The following is a 17,088-nucleotide window of genomic DNA, read 5'->3' as shown; positions in this document are numbered from 1 at the left end:
TACCTTAGATTGAACACTGTCATGGTCAAGATGGGTAGAGGTCTGTCCGTAATAAAGAGATGCTCTGCTTTTTTGACACACACATGGGCTGGTGGCTTCCTGTAAACAAACCTGTCTCTATGCCACAGACAGTGTCACTGTGTGTTGGATGTGTCAGTACAGTAAGCCTATTTGAACAGGATTGTGTGTGCACAGATAAACACCCTCGCCATGGGAGTTCCTAAGACAGGTGTATGTACATTATAGTGTATGTAAATCAGGGATGGGCAACTCCAGTCCTCAGGTCCTGATTGGTGTCACACTTTTGTCCCAGCCCCAGCTAACGCAACTGACTCCAATACAATAATCCACTAATCTTCAGTTTAGAATGCAATTAGTTTAATCAGCTGTGTTTGCTAGGAATGGGGACAAAGAGTGACACCGTTCTGGCCCCTGAGGACTTGAGTTGCCCATCTGTGATGTAAATGGTAGTCAGTATTGTCTTGTCTTACCACTGTAATTGTATATCTGTATAGGTCTATGCAGTGGGAGGGTATGACGGTCAGAGTCGTCTGAGCAGTGTGGAGTGCTATGACTCCTTCTCTAACCGCTGGACAGAGGTGGCTCCCATGAAGGAGGCAGTCAGTTCCCCGGCCGTGTCCAGCTGTGCTGGGAAACTCTTTGTCATTGGCGGAGGGCCGGACGACAACACTTGCTCTGACAAGGTGGGTAGACCTATACACATGGATAACTGGCAAGGTGGGTAGAACCACACACATGGATAACTGGAAAGGTGGGTAGAACCACACACATGGATAACTGGAAAGGTGGGTAGAACCATACACATTGATATACAGTTGAAGTCAGAAGTTTACATACACTTAGGTTGGAGTCATTAAAACTAGTTTTTTTCCATAATTCACTGTATCACAATTCCAGTGTGTCAGAAGTTTACAAACACTAAGTTGACTGTGCATTTAAACAGCTTGGAAAATTCCAGAAAATGATGTCATGGCTTTAGAAGCTTCTGACAGGCTAATTGACATAATTTGAGTCAATTGGAGGTATACCTGTGGATGTATTTCAAGGCCTACCTTCAAACTCAGTGCCTCTTTGCACTCAGTGCCTCAGTGCCTCTTTGCAAAAATAAATCAGCCAAGACCTCAGACAAGTCTGGTTCATCCTTGGGAGCAATTTCCAAACGCCTGAAGGTACCACGTTCATCTGAACAAACAATAGTACAAAAGTGTAAACACCATGGGACCACGCAGCCGCCATACCGCTCTGGAAGGAGATGCGTTCTGTCTCCTAGAGATGAACGTACTTTGGTGCGAAAGTGTAAATCAATCCCAGAACAACAGCAAAGGACCTTCTGATGATGCTGGAAGAAACAGGTACAAAAGTATCTACATCCACAGTAAAACGAGTCCTATATCAACATAACCTGAAAGGGCCGCTCAGCAAGGAAGAAGCCACTGCTCCAAAACCGCCATAAAAAGCCAGACTACGGTTTGCAACTGCACATGGGGACAAAGATTGTAATTTTTTTAGAAATATCCTCTGGCCTGATGAAACACAAATATAACTATTTGTCCATAATGACCATCGTTATGTTTGGAGGAAAAAGGGGAGGCTTGCAAGCCGAAGAACACCATCCCAACCGTGAAGCACGGGGGTGGCAGCATCATGTTGTGGGTGTGCTTTTCTGCAGGAGGGACTGGTGCACTTTACAAAATAGATTACATCCGTAATGGGTCTTTGACCAAACAACCACCCCTCATCACTGCCAAACGCTCCCTAAAACACTTCTGCGAGCAGGCCTTTCTAATTGACCAGGCCGGGGTATCTTGGAATGACATTGACGGTGGCGTTCTGCATTAGCATCGAATAGCCCCTGTGATATGCAAGAAGTTAGGGACAAATATACACAGAGAGTTAGGAAAGCTAAGGCTAGCTTTTCCAAACAGAAATTTGCATCCTGTTGTACTAACTCAAAAAAGTTCTGGGACACTGTAAAGTCCATGGAGTAAGAGCACCTCCTCTCAGCTGCCCACTGCTCTGAGGCTAAGAAACACTGTCACCACCGATAAATCCACTATAATTGAGAATTTCAATAAGCATTTCTCTACGACTGGCCATGCTTTCCACCTGGCTACCCCTACCCCGGTCAACTGCCCGGCACCCTCCACGGCAACCCGCTAAAGCCCCCACCATTTCTCCTTTACCCAAATCCAGATAGCTGATGTTCTGAAAGAGCTGCAAAATCTGGACCCCTACAAATCAGCCGGGCTAGACAATCTGGACACTCTCTTTCTAAACTTATCTGCCAAAATTGTTGCAACCCCTATTACTAGCCTGTTCAACCTCTCTTTCGTATCGTCTGAGATTCCCAAAGATTGGAAAGCTGCCGCGGTCATCCCCCTCTTCAAAGTGGGGGGGACACTCTAGACCCAAACTGCTACAAACCTATATCTATCCTACCCTGTCTTTCTAAGGTCTTCGAAAGCCAAACTACTTTGCACCCCAGCATCTCTACTTGCACATTCATCTTTTGCACATCTACCATTCCAGTGTTTCAATTGCTATATTGTAATTACTTCGCCACCATGGCCTATTTACTGCCTTAATTAACTCCATTATCTTACCTCATTTTCACTCACTGTATATAGACTTTTTGTTTTCTTTTGTTCTACTGTATTATTGATTATGTTTTGTTTATTCCATGTGTAACTGTGTTGTTGTTTGTGTCAAATTGCTATGCTTTATCTTGGCCAGGTCGCAGTTGTAAATGAGAACTTGTCCTCAACTAACTAAAAAAAATGAGGAAGGAAAAGGATATATATTGAAGCAACATCTCAAGACATCAGTCAGGAAGTTAAAGCTTGGTCGTAAATGGGTCTTCCAAATGGACAATGACCCCAAGCACACTTCCAAAGCTGTGGCAAAATGGTATTGGAGTGTCCCTGACCTCAATCCCATAGAAAATGTGTTGACAGAACTGAAAAAGCGTGTGCGAGCAAGCCTGACTCTGTCAGGAGGAATGGGCCAAAATTCACCCAACTTATTGTGGGAAGCTTGTGTTTTTATTTTTATTTTTTTTACCCCTTTTTTCTCCCCAATTTCGTGGTATCCAATTGTTGTAGTAGCTACTATCTTGTCTCATCGCTACAACTCCCGTACGGGCTCGGGAGAAACGAAGGTTGAAAGTCATGCGTCCCCCGATACACAACCCAACCAGCCGCACTGCTTCTTAACAGAAGGTTGGCCTCCAACCCGGAAGCCAGCCGCACCAATGTGTCGGAGGAAACACCGTGCACCTGGCAACCTTGGTTAGCGCACACTGCGCCTGGCCCGCCACAGGAGTGGTGAGACAAGGACATCCCTACCGACCAAGCCCTCCCTAACCCGTACAACGCTAGGCCAATTGTGCGTCGCCCCACGGACCTCCCGGTCGCGGCCGGTTACGACAGAGCCTGGGCGCGAACCCAGGGACTCTGATGGCACAGCTGGCGCTGCAGTACAGCGCCCTTAACCACTGTGCCACCCTGGAGGCCGTGGGAAGCTTGTGGAAGGCTAACCGAAACTTTTGACCCAAGTTAAACAATTTAAAGGCAATGCTACCAAATACTAATTGAGTGTATGTTAACTTCCGACCCACTGGGATTGGGACGAAAGAAGTACAATTATTCTTAAAATAAAGTGGTGATCCTAACTGACCTAAATCAGGGAATATTTTCTAGGATTAAATGTCAGGAATTGTGAAAAACTGAATTTAAATGTATTTTGCTTAGATGTATGTAAACTTCTGACTTCAACTGTACATCAACAATCCCCCAAACCCACCACCCCGTCCTTCAACCCCACCACCACCACCATTCCCTGTCCTTCAACCCCACCACCAGCACCACCATTCCCTGTCCTTCAACCCCACCACCACCATTCACTGTCCTTCAACCCCACCACCACCACCACCATTCCCTGTCCTTCAACCCCACCACCATTCCCTGTCCTTCAACCCCACCACCATTCCCTGTCCTTCAACCCCACTACCATTCCCTGTCCTTCAACCCCACCACCATTCCCTGTCCTTCAACCCCACTACCTACCATTCCCTGTCCTTCAACCCCACTACCATTCCCTGTCCTTCAACCCCACCACCACCACCATTCCCTGTCCTTCAACCCCACCACCACCATTCCTTGTCCTTCAACCCCACCACCACCATTCCATGTCCTTCAACCCCACCACCACCACCACCACCACAATCATTCCCTGTCCTTCAACCCCACCACCACCACCATTCCCTTTCCTTCAACCCCACCACCATTCCCTGTTCTTCAACCCCACCACCATTCCCTGTCCTTCAACCCCACCACTATTCCCTGTCCTTCAACCCCACCACCACCACCATTCCCTGTCCTTCAACCCCAACCCCACCACCACCACCATTCCGTGTCCTTCAACCGCACCACTACCACCATGCCCTGTCCTTCAACCCCACCACCATTCCCTGTCCTTCAACCCCACCACAACCATTCCCTGTCCTTCAACCCCACCACCATTCCCTGTCCTTCAACCCCACCACAACCATTCCCTGTCCTTCAAACCCACCACCACCACCATTCCCTGTCCTTCAACCCCACCACCATTCCCTGTCCTTCAACCCCACCACAACCATTCCCTGTCCTTCAAACCCACCACCACCACCATTCCCTGTCCTTCAACCCCACCACCATTCCCTGTCCTTCAACCCCACCACCACCACCACCACCATTCCCTGTCCTTCATCACAGTTGTATATACAGAATACATACATTAACAACCACCCAACCCCAACACTCCTGTCCATCATTCATAACAGTAAAGATGGAATCTGATTATAGCAATCAAATCAATTTATTGATGTATTTATAAATGTATTTATAAAGCCCTTTTCCATCAGCTGATGTCAAAGGGTTTATATAGAAACCCTGCCTAAAACCCCAAACAGCAAGCAATGTAGTTGCAGAACCACGGTAACTAGGAAAAACTCCCTAGAAAGGCAGGAACTTAGGAAGAAACCTAGAGAGGAACCAGGGGTGGCCAATCCTTCTCTGGCTCTGCCGGGTGGAGATTATAAGAGTACATGGCTATTAAGGCCAGATCGTTCTTCAAGATGTTCAAACATTGTTAGATAGAATCATGTACTTGTGAGATTTGCACCTATCCTATACATCTCTCCAATAACACTCTCTAATAACTTCCTGACTGATATTACAACACATGGTTCTCTAATAACCCTCTGACTGATATTACAACACATGGGTCTCTAATAACCCTCTGACTGATATTACAACACATGGGTCTCTAATAACCCTCTGACTGATATTACAACACATGGGTCTCTAATAACCCTCTGACTGATATTACAACACATGGGTCTCTAATAACCCTCTGACTGATATTACAACACATGGGTTGAATAAGGTGGCTGTTAATCCAGTTCAAGTAGTGTACAGCGAATCCCTATAGCTGGAGGACAGAGGACTAGATAAAATCACAACACCTCCCTATAGCTTTTTGGTTCCAGGTTGAACACTTGGGTCTACATGGAACCAGAAAGGGTTCTCCTATGGAGACAGCTTTTAATGTATATCAAATGTACACAGAACAGACAGGGCTTTCCTGACATACAGGATGTTGTTTTTTTATCTCCCTTTTGATACCCCCTATCTAAGGGGCACCCCTATGGCATCAATGATGTACAGTCCCTCAGAGATATAGTCCTGTGTGGCTCAGTTGGAGTAAGGTGCTTGGTTCAGTTCCCTCAGGGAACCAGTACAGAGAAGGGAAATAAAGTATGAAAATGTATGCACTCTCTACTGTAAGTCGCTCTGGATAAGAGTGTCTGCTAAATGACCAAAGTTTAGTTTTTTACACAGTGTCTTAGACTAGGAGTACTGATCTAGGATCAGTTTTCCCTTTCTGATTATAATGAGTAAGACAGGGGACCTGATCATAGATCAGCACTCCTCCTCTGATATGGACACGGGTCCAGGACAGTGATATCTCCTGGGTGTCCGTGCGGCAGTCGGTTTTCTCTCTCCTCCTCTTGGAACCAGTGGTGATGTCTGATAAAGGAACACAGACACAGACAAAGGCTGCATGGCTCTGTCTCGGGTAGGACAGATATCACACTTGGGCTCTGTTCTAATAGTATTTTAAAAGTTCAATTTCCTTTCCTAGTCCCCTTTGTCTCTTTTCCTTGAAATGTGTCACCTTTCCTATAGTCTCATTTGTATCCTTTCCTAGAAAACGTGTCACCATTATCTAATCCCCTTTGTCTCCTGTCCTAGAAAATTGTCACATTTCCTATAGTTTAATTTGTCTCCTGTCCTAGAAAATTGTCACATTTCCTATAGTTTAATTTGTCTCCTGTCCTAGAAAATTGTCACATTTCCTATAGTTTAATTTGTCTCCTGTCCTAGAAAATGGTCACATTTCCTATAGTTTAATTTGTCTCCTGTCCTAGAAAATGGTCACATTTCCTGTAGTTTAATTTGTCTCCTGTCCTAGAAAATGGTCACATTTCCTATAGTTTAATTTGTCTCCTGTCCTATAAAATGGTCACATTTCCTATAGTTTAGTTTAATTTGTCTCCTGTCCTAGAAAATTGTCACATTTCCTATAGTTTAATTTGTCTCCTGTCCTATAAAATGGTCACATTTCCTATAGTTTAATTTGTCTCTTGTCCTAGCCGCCCCTTTGCATTGCAGGTTGATATTTATTGTCATGGATCTTGCTCTGGCAGAACTGAGCCAGGCAGAACTGAGCCATTTCCGCTAGATGGGCCAGCTGTAAAAAGTATTTAAAGCACCTGCTCTGTTTATGACCGTTAAAGTGAGAAAAAACAGGCAGGAAGAGAAAGAAGGGGAGGGAGGGAGGGATGGTTTGGCCAGGAGCCCTCATAGTGTTTTGCATATCTTGCCGTAATACTTTCCACCACTGAAAGGATAAGAAAATAGGTCAACTGAAATATTATTATTATTGATTAAACTGAGATGTATATGTGTTAACATGTCCAATTCCATATATCTGACTTGTACAATCTGTCTGTCCAATGTTTCTGCATGTTCCAAGTGTTTCCAAGATCCAAGTAGGAAATAAATTGTTGTACTGCATAATGTTTTCATGTGTTATGCTCTGAGTCCATGTATCCTTGCACAGCTATACCTTTCAAACCACAGTTTTGGAACCTACCATAATGAATCGATCATTAATCCACGTGATCTCTCTAGGTTCAGTGCTACGACCCAGAGGAAGACACCTGGGCACTAAGGGCAAGCATCCCCATCGCGAAGCGCTGCATCACGGCAGTCTCCCTGAACAACCTGATCTATGTGTCAGGAGGTCTCACCAAGTCCATTTTCTGCTACGACCCTGCAGAGGACTACTGGATGCACGTGGTGCACACCTTCAGCAAACAGGTAATGATGACATCAGCTATGGTACTGGGAGACTTTCATTTCAACTTCAGAGCTGCTATGAGGTAACAATAGTTTATGAAAACAAATACAGTGTTCACATTACATTATAACAGGAGATTTTTGATTTCACCCCAAAAAAAGGAGGCAACAGTGATGAGGACCATTTCCCCTCTCTCTTTCTCTCTCTCTCTCTTTCTCTTTCTTTCTCTTTCTCTCTCTCTCTCTCTCTGTCTCTCTGTCTTGGTCTCTCTCTCTCTCTCTCTCTCTCTCTCTCTCTCTCTCGGTCTCTCTCTCTCTCTCCAGGAGAGCTGTGGCATGTCTGTGTGTAATGGGAAGATCTTCATCCTGGGTGGGCGGGGTGAGAACGGCGAGGCCTCAGACACCATCCTGTGTTACGACCCGGCAACAGGCATCATCACCGGGGTGGCCGCCATGCCTCGCCCCATCTCCTACCACGGCTGTGTCACCATCCACCGTTACAACGAGAAGTTCCTCCACCGGCCCTGACCCCACACACACACACACACACACACACAGAGAGAAACACACAGGCGTATACATAATCACGCTTTCAGACACACTGGACAAAAATATGTATTGAGACACTCTCTTTAAAAATGCTGCAAGCAGACATGCACGCATAATCACCCCACTCACACATACACATTCTTTATTCATCTCAAGAAGCAACTTGTTTAGAAATTCAGACCACCTAAAGCCCCAGTTTCTGATTAAATTATTCGCTCATTGGCCTATGTAGCAACTCTCTCTGTGGTTGGTATCATGGAATTCCTGCTATGCTACTGCAGATCCATCTCTGTCTGTTGTTGTTTTCTGGAGAACCAAATCACAGACCGTCTGTTAGGCCTCCAGACGCCACTACAGTATGTAAGCATCAGTGTGTAGGCTGTGGGCATTCCTGGGCCAGTAGCAGCTCCTCAGCTGCTCTTCCTAAGAACCAGAGATTCTGGTCTTTGAATGTAAACAAAGTGTTGCTTTTCGAGATGATGTATGTTGTCAGGTGCTGACAGGGAATGGTGATAGTAATCAAGAACAAAGCACTGATTCAGACTTGAGAGAAATGCATTGGAACCTGGCTCTGATTGACCTGGGGGTGGTACAGGAAGGGTTTTAAAAGGCAAAGAGTTATACTCATCACTCCATTGGCTGTATTCCAACTGTCTTAAAATGGCCTTAAAATCACTTGATAGTATCATGGAAACTTGTAACAGTACATGCATCATGGAATGAATGGGAGTCCTTTTACCTGGAAGCCCAGAGGGTAAGGATGGAAGCTAGAGGTTAAGAATGTGGTCGAACTGAGTTTCATGACTTCAATTTGATTTGCAGTGATTGTTCGGTATAATTATACAGTACCAGTCAAAAGTTTGGACACACCTGCTCATTCAAGAGTTGTTCTTTATTTTTACTATTTTCTACATTGTAGAATAATAGTGAAGACATCAAAACTATGAAATGACACATATGGAATCATGTAGTAACCAAAAAAAGTGTTAAACAAATCAAAATATATTTTATATTTGAGATTCTTCAAAGTAGCCACCCTTTGCCTTGATGACAGCTTTGTACACTCTTGGTATTCTCTCAACCAACATCATGAAGTAGTCACCTGGAATGCATTTCAATTAACAGGTGTGTTAATTTGTAGATTTTTTTCCTTCTTAATGCATTTGAGACAATCAGTTATGTTGTGACAAGGCAGGGGCGGTATACAAAATATAGCCCTATTTGCTAAAAGGCCCCAAAAATATATTTTGATTTGTGTAACACTTTTTGTGTCACTACATGATTATATATGTGTTATTTCATAGTTTTGATGTCTTCATTATTATTCTACAGTGTAGACAATAGTACAAATTAAGAAAAACCCTGAAATGAGTAGGTGTGCCCAAACTTTTGACTGGTACTGTATATATTTTAATAGCTGATTGGAAAAACAGAGGCCATGTCCAAATAGTATGAAATGTCTTACTTCCATTGTCAATTACATGATTGAAAGGAGGCAAGGAAAGGAGGCCATATGAGAGCATTGGGACGCAGCCAGAACCTTTGCTGTTGTCTCTGCTCCTTTCCTCCTGCTGTGGTCTGAACTATGAATCTGCTCTCTCCTATTTCCATTTCCTGTCAGAGCTTCCCTCTACTTCCTGTTTCCTTATCATCTCTTTTCTCCTCATATCCTACCTCTTACATTTTCATCATCTTTCCCGGTCGCCCTCCCTTTAATCTTTGGTACACACATACACTACCGTTTAAAGGTTTGGGCTCACTTACAAATGTCCATTAAAATAGCATCAAATTGATCAGAAATACAGTGTAGACATTGTTAATGTTGTAAATGACTATTGTAGCTGGAAACGGCAGATTTTTAATGGAATATCTACATAGGTGTACAGAGGACCATTATAAGCAACCATCACTCCTGTGTTCCAATGGCACACTGTGTTAGCTAATCCAAGTTTATCATTTTAAAATGCTAAATTATCATTAGAAAACCCTTTTGCAATTACGTTAGCACAGCTGAAAACAGTCGTTCTGATTAAAAAATCAATGAAACTGGCCTTCTTTAAACTAGTTGAGTATCTGGAGCATCAGCATTTGTGGGTTCGATTACAGGCTCAAAATGGCCAGAAACAAAACTTTCTTCTGAAACTCGTCAGTCTATTCTTGTTCTGAGAAATGAAGGCTATTCCATGCGAGAAATTGCCAAGAAACTGAAGATCTCGTACAACGCTGTGTACTACTCCCTTCACAGAACAGCACAAACTGGCCCTAACCAGAATAGAAAGAGGAGTGGGAGGCCCCGGTGCACAACTGAGCAGTAGGACAAGTACATTAGAGTGTCTAGTTTGAGAAACAGACACCTCACAAGTCCTAAACTGGCAGCATCATTAAATATTACCGGCAAAACACCAGTCTCAACATCAACTGTGAAGAGGTGACTCCAGGATGCTGGCCTTCTAGGCAGAGTTGCAAAGAAAAATCCATATCTCATTTCATGTATGAATTTCATGGAAAACAAAAGACCTAAGTGGACCCAAACATTTGAACGGTAGTGTACCTATATACACACACAAATAAACACACACACAGACATTTTTTTTATTTTGGAATTTATTAAATTATATTTAGTCTTTTTTTACCATTGGATATTTGTACTGGTGTAGCTTTACCTGTGTGCTTGTTGCTCCATGTGTTTGGATAGTTGATCTGGATGTTGGGTGTGTGGGTGATTTAATCAATTTCAGATGTCTTTGTATATCAAGACTGTTCTGAATGACTGGTACAGTATATCATGTGACTTTTACCATATGTAAACCGTGTTGCGTCATAATAGACTGTTTGCTATTGTGCCGCTTACCCAGTGGCCTTGCTTCATGTTTGCAAATTCTATAGAACTCTGTGCCATACGTAGACGGTGTCACCTCTCACCTGTATACTCATGTAATGTACAGCTCATGTACACAAGTGTAGCTCGGGGTAACCACGGTGACCTCCAGGTGTGTGCCGTCTGCTCGGGTAATACACTGACGCCAGTGTATTACCTCACACAGGATATGATGGATTGGCAGGTGTGACGGCAGAAATGTCTTTGTGTTGATTCTGGTCAGTAAAAGTCTCCTTTTACTTTAGGTGTCATTAGAATAGATGTATTGCTGTGAATTGGGTAACTTTAAGCTGTTTTATTTACTCAATTTTGATTTAAATGTATCTGTTTTTGTTGATTGCGTCTTTTTGTATCCGAGAGCCCCATTTGTGCACTTTCACTATTATATGTAGAGTGAAATTGAAAATATCACAATGTAAATATGATTTTAAATTTTCTTTGTTTACTGTATCAGTAAATGTTCTTTGCTTTCATGTGACGTATGTGAGTATGGTGAATGGAGCCAGTCAGCAACTCCTACTGGTCTGTGCTGCTGTTTCTCTGATTCCTCACAAATAGCACAACTATAACATGTGAGATGAAGATCAACACAGGGAGAGAGAATGGGGGAGTGGGGGATGCACGCCGTTATTGGGCAATGGGTAAGGGACGGTTTTGTTACTCAATTATGATTTTACTAAATAAAATGTTATCTAAATTTAAACAAAAGAAGTGTAAGATGCAATAGAATAATATTAGGATATATCTGGATCTGTTAATCAAAGTGAAATGACATGCTTGTTGGCTTAATCTACATTCCAGACATTCATGTGGATGGCTGATTTGATTTTTGTGTGAAATTCACAGTGGTAAACCACCGGAAGCAATATTGGATTAGAGGAATGTTGGAATTCTTCAGAACCCCTCAAGTGTAACCTCATTCTCTCCCAGAATTCCTAGCTCAGGGTTTTAACTCAATGGCACACAACCAGAGGAGGCTGGCAGGCGAGAGAAAGAGTGTGTGAGTGCGTCTGTGACTTCATTGAGTATTTACCATAACAGGACAAAACAACATTGTCCTCATGTCTATGTATCACCATGATTTATGTTTTTCATTGTTAGCAGTGCAGAGGTTTTCATGTTTCTGCCTTGTTGAGATTATCCTTTTGTTCTGATCATATTCTTACTCTTTCTATAGCTGTTATTGCGGTGAGTGCTGGGATAAGGGTTAGGATTGTGTGTGATTGCGGGATGCTTGTTTATGACAATCTGTCCCATGCAAATGGTCTCTACTCTATTTTGGATGACTCTCAGTGGGCAAGGCCTGGACAGGGGAGAAGTGATTGATGGATGTGAATGCAGCGTTAGGCCTTCGGCTCAGATCAAATCCCTAAGGTGACGTTGTTTTGAACCTGCTTCTATGGGAACCTGGATTTCAACTGTGGATTTGATGAACTAGTGCAGTCTAAAGTACTTGTGTACAAGATGGGGGGGGGGGGGGGGGGGGGGGGGGCAGTACTGTCTGGAGAATGCAGTCCTTTATACCATAATGGAATAAGCCAATATTGGATTAAAGTATGTATGATGTGTTGTTTGAATCTTTTGTTCTTCTGTTTTGTCGCTGAAAAGTAACTTGGACTGTCTGAGCTACAGTATATCAGACTGTAATTGCTCACTTGTGTAAATGAAGCATCAATAAAGTTATTCTTTATAATGAACTTGGTGTACAGTTCTATGATATATTGCAATACAATATTTAAAACACCATAGCTTAAAACATGAATGGCAGCAATACCATGATATAGTGCCACTGTATTAGATAAAACAAGACATACACTAGTCTTATAATCACAGTGATTGGAAGCATGTAAAGATACGTGTCTGTCTACCACCCCACTAAACCTATAGCCTGGAACGCAGAGGAGATTCCAAAGGAATAGACACTACTATTACACACGGTACAGGGTGGTTATTACAGTATTGTCGGTGTGGAATGTTTACCTGGGGAGTTGTTAAATGGAATTGCCTTAGCCCACTTTAATCAAATGATGACTCGTTCAAGATTCCAGAGAATAATTCCACTACTTTGGAAAAGTGTTTTATTGTGGCTTTAGACTGAGGCTTTGTTCATGGGTATCTGCTTTGTTCTTGGCATTTTCACATAGGCTACACATGTAGAGCTGTACACTCTCAGAAAAAGGGCTCCAAAAGGGTTCCCCAGCTGTCCCCATAAGATAACCTTTTTTGGTCCCAGGTAGAACCCTTTCGGCTTCCATGTAGAACAATCTGTGGAAACGGTTCTAAATGGAATCCCGAAGGGTTCTAACTGGAACCAGAAGTGTTTTACCTCGAACCAAAAATTATTCTTCAAAGGGTTATCTTAAGGAGACAGCCAATGAACCATTTTAGGTTTTAAATAGCACCGTTTTTTCTAAGAGTGTAGGCTACACATGTGAAGGCATATGTTGATAAACCCAGGGGAAACCATCTGTTGTGCTGGCAGAGACTGGAGATTGGCTACAACAGGTGGTGTGACGATAGCCGTGGTACCGGTCTGTTTAGCTATCATTCCACTGATTGTCATGTCAAACAATGTTTGGCTTGGCAATTCAATCAGCAGTTGGCAAGAGAGCAGAGACAGACTGGCATCCATGCTAGTGTGATGATGGAATTCATGGATAGGATGAAGTTGTCCCTAGGCACTGATCTAAGGTCAGTTTTGAGTTCCATCCACCCCAGAGCCATCTGGCTCTGATCCACCCTAGCCCTCACCGCAATACACCCCTAGGATAGGATGGGGGTGATCTCATCCTAGATCTGTGCCTATGGTTTTTATTTGTTTTCTTACAGGCTCTTCCCAACAATGCAGAGAGAAAGAAAATAGAGAAATAACAGAAAAGTAAAAAACCTATTAATTAATAAATACGCGATGAGTAACGATAATTATATACACGGGGTAACAGTACCCAGTCGATGGGCAGGGGTACAAGGTCATTGAGGTAGATACAGTTGAAGTCAGAAGTTTACATACCCTTAGGTTGGAGTCATTAAAACTTGTTTTTCAACCACTCCACACATTTCTTGTTAACAAACTATAGTTTTGGCAAGTCGGTTAGGAAATCTACTTTGTCCATGACACAAGACATTTCTCCAACAATTGCTAACAGACAGATTATTTCACTTATAATTCACTGTATCACAATTCCAGTGGGTCAGAAGTTTACATATACTAAGTTGACTGTGCCTTTAAACAGCTTGGAAAATTCCAGAAAATTATGTCATGGATTCTGATTGGAGCTGTCAATTGGAGGTGTACCTGTGGATGTATTTCAAGGCCTACCTTCAAACCCAGTGCCTCTTTGCTTGACATGGGAAAATCAGAAGAAATCAGCCAAGACAAAAAATTGTAGACCTCCACAAGTCTGGTTCAACCTTGGGAGCAATTTCCAAACGCCTGAAGGTACCATGTTCATCTGTACAAACAATAGTACGCAAGTATAAACACCATGGGACCACGCAGCCATCATACTGCTCAGGTAGAAGACGCGTTCTGTCTCCTAGAGATGAACATACTTTGGTGCGAAAAGTGTAAATCAATCCCAGAACAGCAAAAGTATCTATATCCACAGTAAAACAAGTCCTATATTGACATAACCTGAAAGGCCGATCAGCAAGGAAGAAGCCACTGCTCCAAAACTGCCATAAAAAAGCCAGACTACCATTTGCAAATGCACATTGGGACAAAGACTGTAATTTTTTGAGAAATGTCCTCTGGTCCGATGAAAGAAAACTAGAACTGTTTGGCCATAATGACCATCGTTATGTTTGTAGGAAAAACGGGGAGGCTTGCAAGCCAAAGAACACCATCCCAACCGTGAAGCACGGGGGTGGTATCGCCATGTTGTGGGGGTGCTTTGCTACAGGAGGGACTGGTGCACTTCACAAAATAGATGGCCGCATGAGGAAGGAAAATAATGTGGATATATTGAACCAATATCTCAAGACATCAGTCAGATTGTTAAAGCTTGGTCGCAAATGGGTCTTCCAAATGGACAATGACCCCAAGCATACTTCCAAAGTTGTGGCAAAATGGCTTAATGACAAAAAAGTCAAGGTATTGGAGTGGCCATTACAAAGCCCTGACCCCAATCCCATAGAAAATGTGTTGGCAAAGCTGAAAAAGCGTGTGTGAGCAAGGAGGCCTACAAACCTGACTCAGTTACACCCGTTCTGTCAGGAGGAATGGGCCAAAATTCATCCAACTTATTGTGGGAAGCTTGTGGAAGGCTACCTGAAACGTTTGACCCAAGTCAAATAATTTAAAGGCAATGCTACCAAATACTAATTGAGTGCATGTACATTTCTGACCCACTGGGAATGTGATGAAAGAAATAGAAGCTGAAATAAATCATTCTCTCTACTGTTATTCTGACATTTCACATTCTTAAAAAAAAGTGGTGATCCTAACTGACCTAAGACAGAGAATTATTACTAGAATTAAATGTCAGGAATTGTGAAAAACCTAAATGTATTTGGCTAAGGTGTATGTAAACTTCAGACTTAACTGTATGTACATATAACTAGGAAAAAAGTGACTAGGCAACAGAATAGATAATAAACAGTAGCAGCAGCATATGTGACGAGTCCAAAAAAAATTGTGCAAAAAGGGTCAATTCAGATAGTCCAGGTAGCTATTTGGTTAACTATTTACCTAACCATTTAGCAGCCTTATGGCTTGGAAGCTGTTCAGGGTCCTATTGGTTCCAGACTTGGTGCTTCGGTACTGCTTGCGTGCAGTAGCAGAGAGAACAGTCTATGACTTGGGTGTCTGGAGTCTTTGACAATTTTAGGGCCTTCCTCTGACACCGCCTGGTTTAGAGGCCCTGATGGCAGGGAGTTTGGCCCCAGTGAGGTACTGGGTCATACGCACTACCCTCTGCAGCGTCTTGTGGTCGGATGCGGAGCAGTACCATAAACATAGACCTATCATACTCTGTGTATACAACCTTCAACTAACTGTAACATTACCATATACATAAACATAGACCTATCATACTCTGTGTATACAACCGTCAACTAACTGTAACAGTACCATATACATAAACATAGACCTATCATACTCTGTGTATACAACCTTCAACTAACTGTAACATTACCATATACATAAACATAGACCTATCATACTCTGTGTATACAACCTTCAACTAACTGTAACAGTACCATATCAGTTAAGAGGTAGTGGCAGGACTGAATGTTATCTGTTTGACAAAATGCCATTTGGTTATTATTAAAGGTTGGCATAACACCATTGCTCATACTTCACATACCTCGAATGAAAACCTCAGACATTCTCCTCTGGTTGTATGGCAACAAACACACGTGGATTTAATAACGGAGAATGAAACAGTGGCTCAGAGGTTTATCAGGTTCAATTTCAAATCAGCAATGCTGTCTTTCAAATGAATGACTGTGATCCAATAAATCCAGCATAGAAAGAAGATATTTGGCACCAGCTTGTGATTCTTCTCACATCTCATCTCAACCACACACACACTGTCATGAACCAGAGACTTCCTTATCTATACATGTATACTCTCTCTCTCTCTCTGTACATCATGTCATTTCAGGACATTCAAATATTGTTATGGTTACTGTGCCAAACAAATGTGGCACAAACCACTATTTGATAAACTGATAAATAAAGCAGGCTATGTTCTTCGAAATAGAACACCTTGACTACTGTATAGTGGTTCACAAACTATTTGAAGTGTGTAACTCTGACACTGAAAATTTGACAGAAAGCAAAGGGCCAACGATGAGTAAAGATGTTTCAATAACAGAATTGATTAAGTGTGATCTGTTTTTTAAACTTTGTTTTAAGACATCAGCTACATTTTACGTCCATGAGGTTATTAATTATTGACCCATTTCTTCAGCATGAAGCTAAGATTATTATACTGATACTGAGACACAGTGTTGGGCAGGTTACTGTATTTTTAATTGTATTTTTATTTAACTGGGAAAGCCAGTTAAGAACACATTCTTATTTACAATGACAGCCTACCCCTCTGTGTTGCAGAATTCGAGGAACGTTCAATAAATTCCCTCGGTTGGAGGGTTCCTGGTATCAAGAGGGAATAAATTGGAAATCCCTAACCTCCAACCAGGATTTCCGGATAAACTGAATTCATTGAAAGTTCCAGGAATTTTTCAGCCCTAATTCTGTGCAATTTGAATTAAGATTCTGTTTTTATAGCG

General features: G+C 42.5%; 1 protein-coding gene and 1 long non-coding RNA gene across 4 annotated transcripts in view; one reads left to right on the top strand and one right to left on the bottom strand.

The window, feature by feature from the left end:
• The window catches only part of LOC110530743 (kelch-like protein 24), a 52,351-nt gene extending 39,803 nt beyond the window's left edge, over window positions 1–12,548 (top strand). For all 3 annotated transcript variants that reach the window (XM_021613995.3, XM_090182787.1, XM_090182788.1), the window contains 3 exons: window positions 516–704; window positions 7,257–7,445; window positions 7,749–12,548. In XM_021613995.3, the coding sequence (XP_021469670.1) occupies window positions 516–704; window positions 7,257–7,445; window positions 7,749–7,952 (582 nt within the window). In that variant the 3' untranslated portion in view covers window positions 7,953–12,548. The remainder of the gene's footprint in view (window positions 1–515; window positions 705–7,256; window positions 7,446–7,748) is intronic.
• LOC149982155 (uncharacterized) overlaps window positions 1–17,088 on the bottom strand; it is a 472,901-nt gene that overhangs the window by 277,710 nt on the left and 178,103 nt on the right. The gene's annotated exons all lie outside the window — the stretch shown is intronic.

This window comes from Oncorhynchus mykiss, chromosome 8 (genome assembly GCF_057628025.1).
Source record: "Oncorhynchus mykiss isolate SJ-2025 chromosome 8, ASM5762802v1, whole genome shotgun sequence".
NCBI classification, from domain to species: Eukaryota; Metazoa; Chordata; class Actinopteri; order Salmoniformes; family Salmonidae; genus Oncorhynchus; species Oncorhynchus mykiss.
This window is presented reverse-complemented; position numbering and strand designations above follow the sequence as displayed.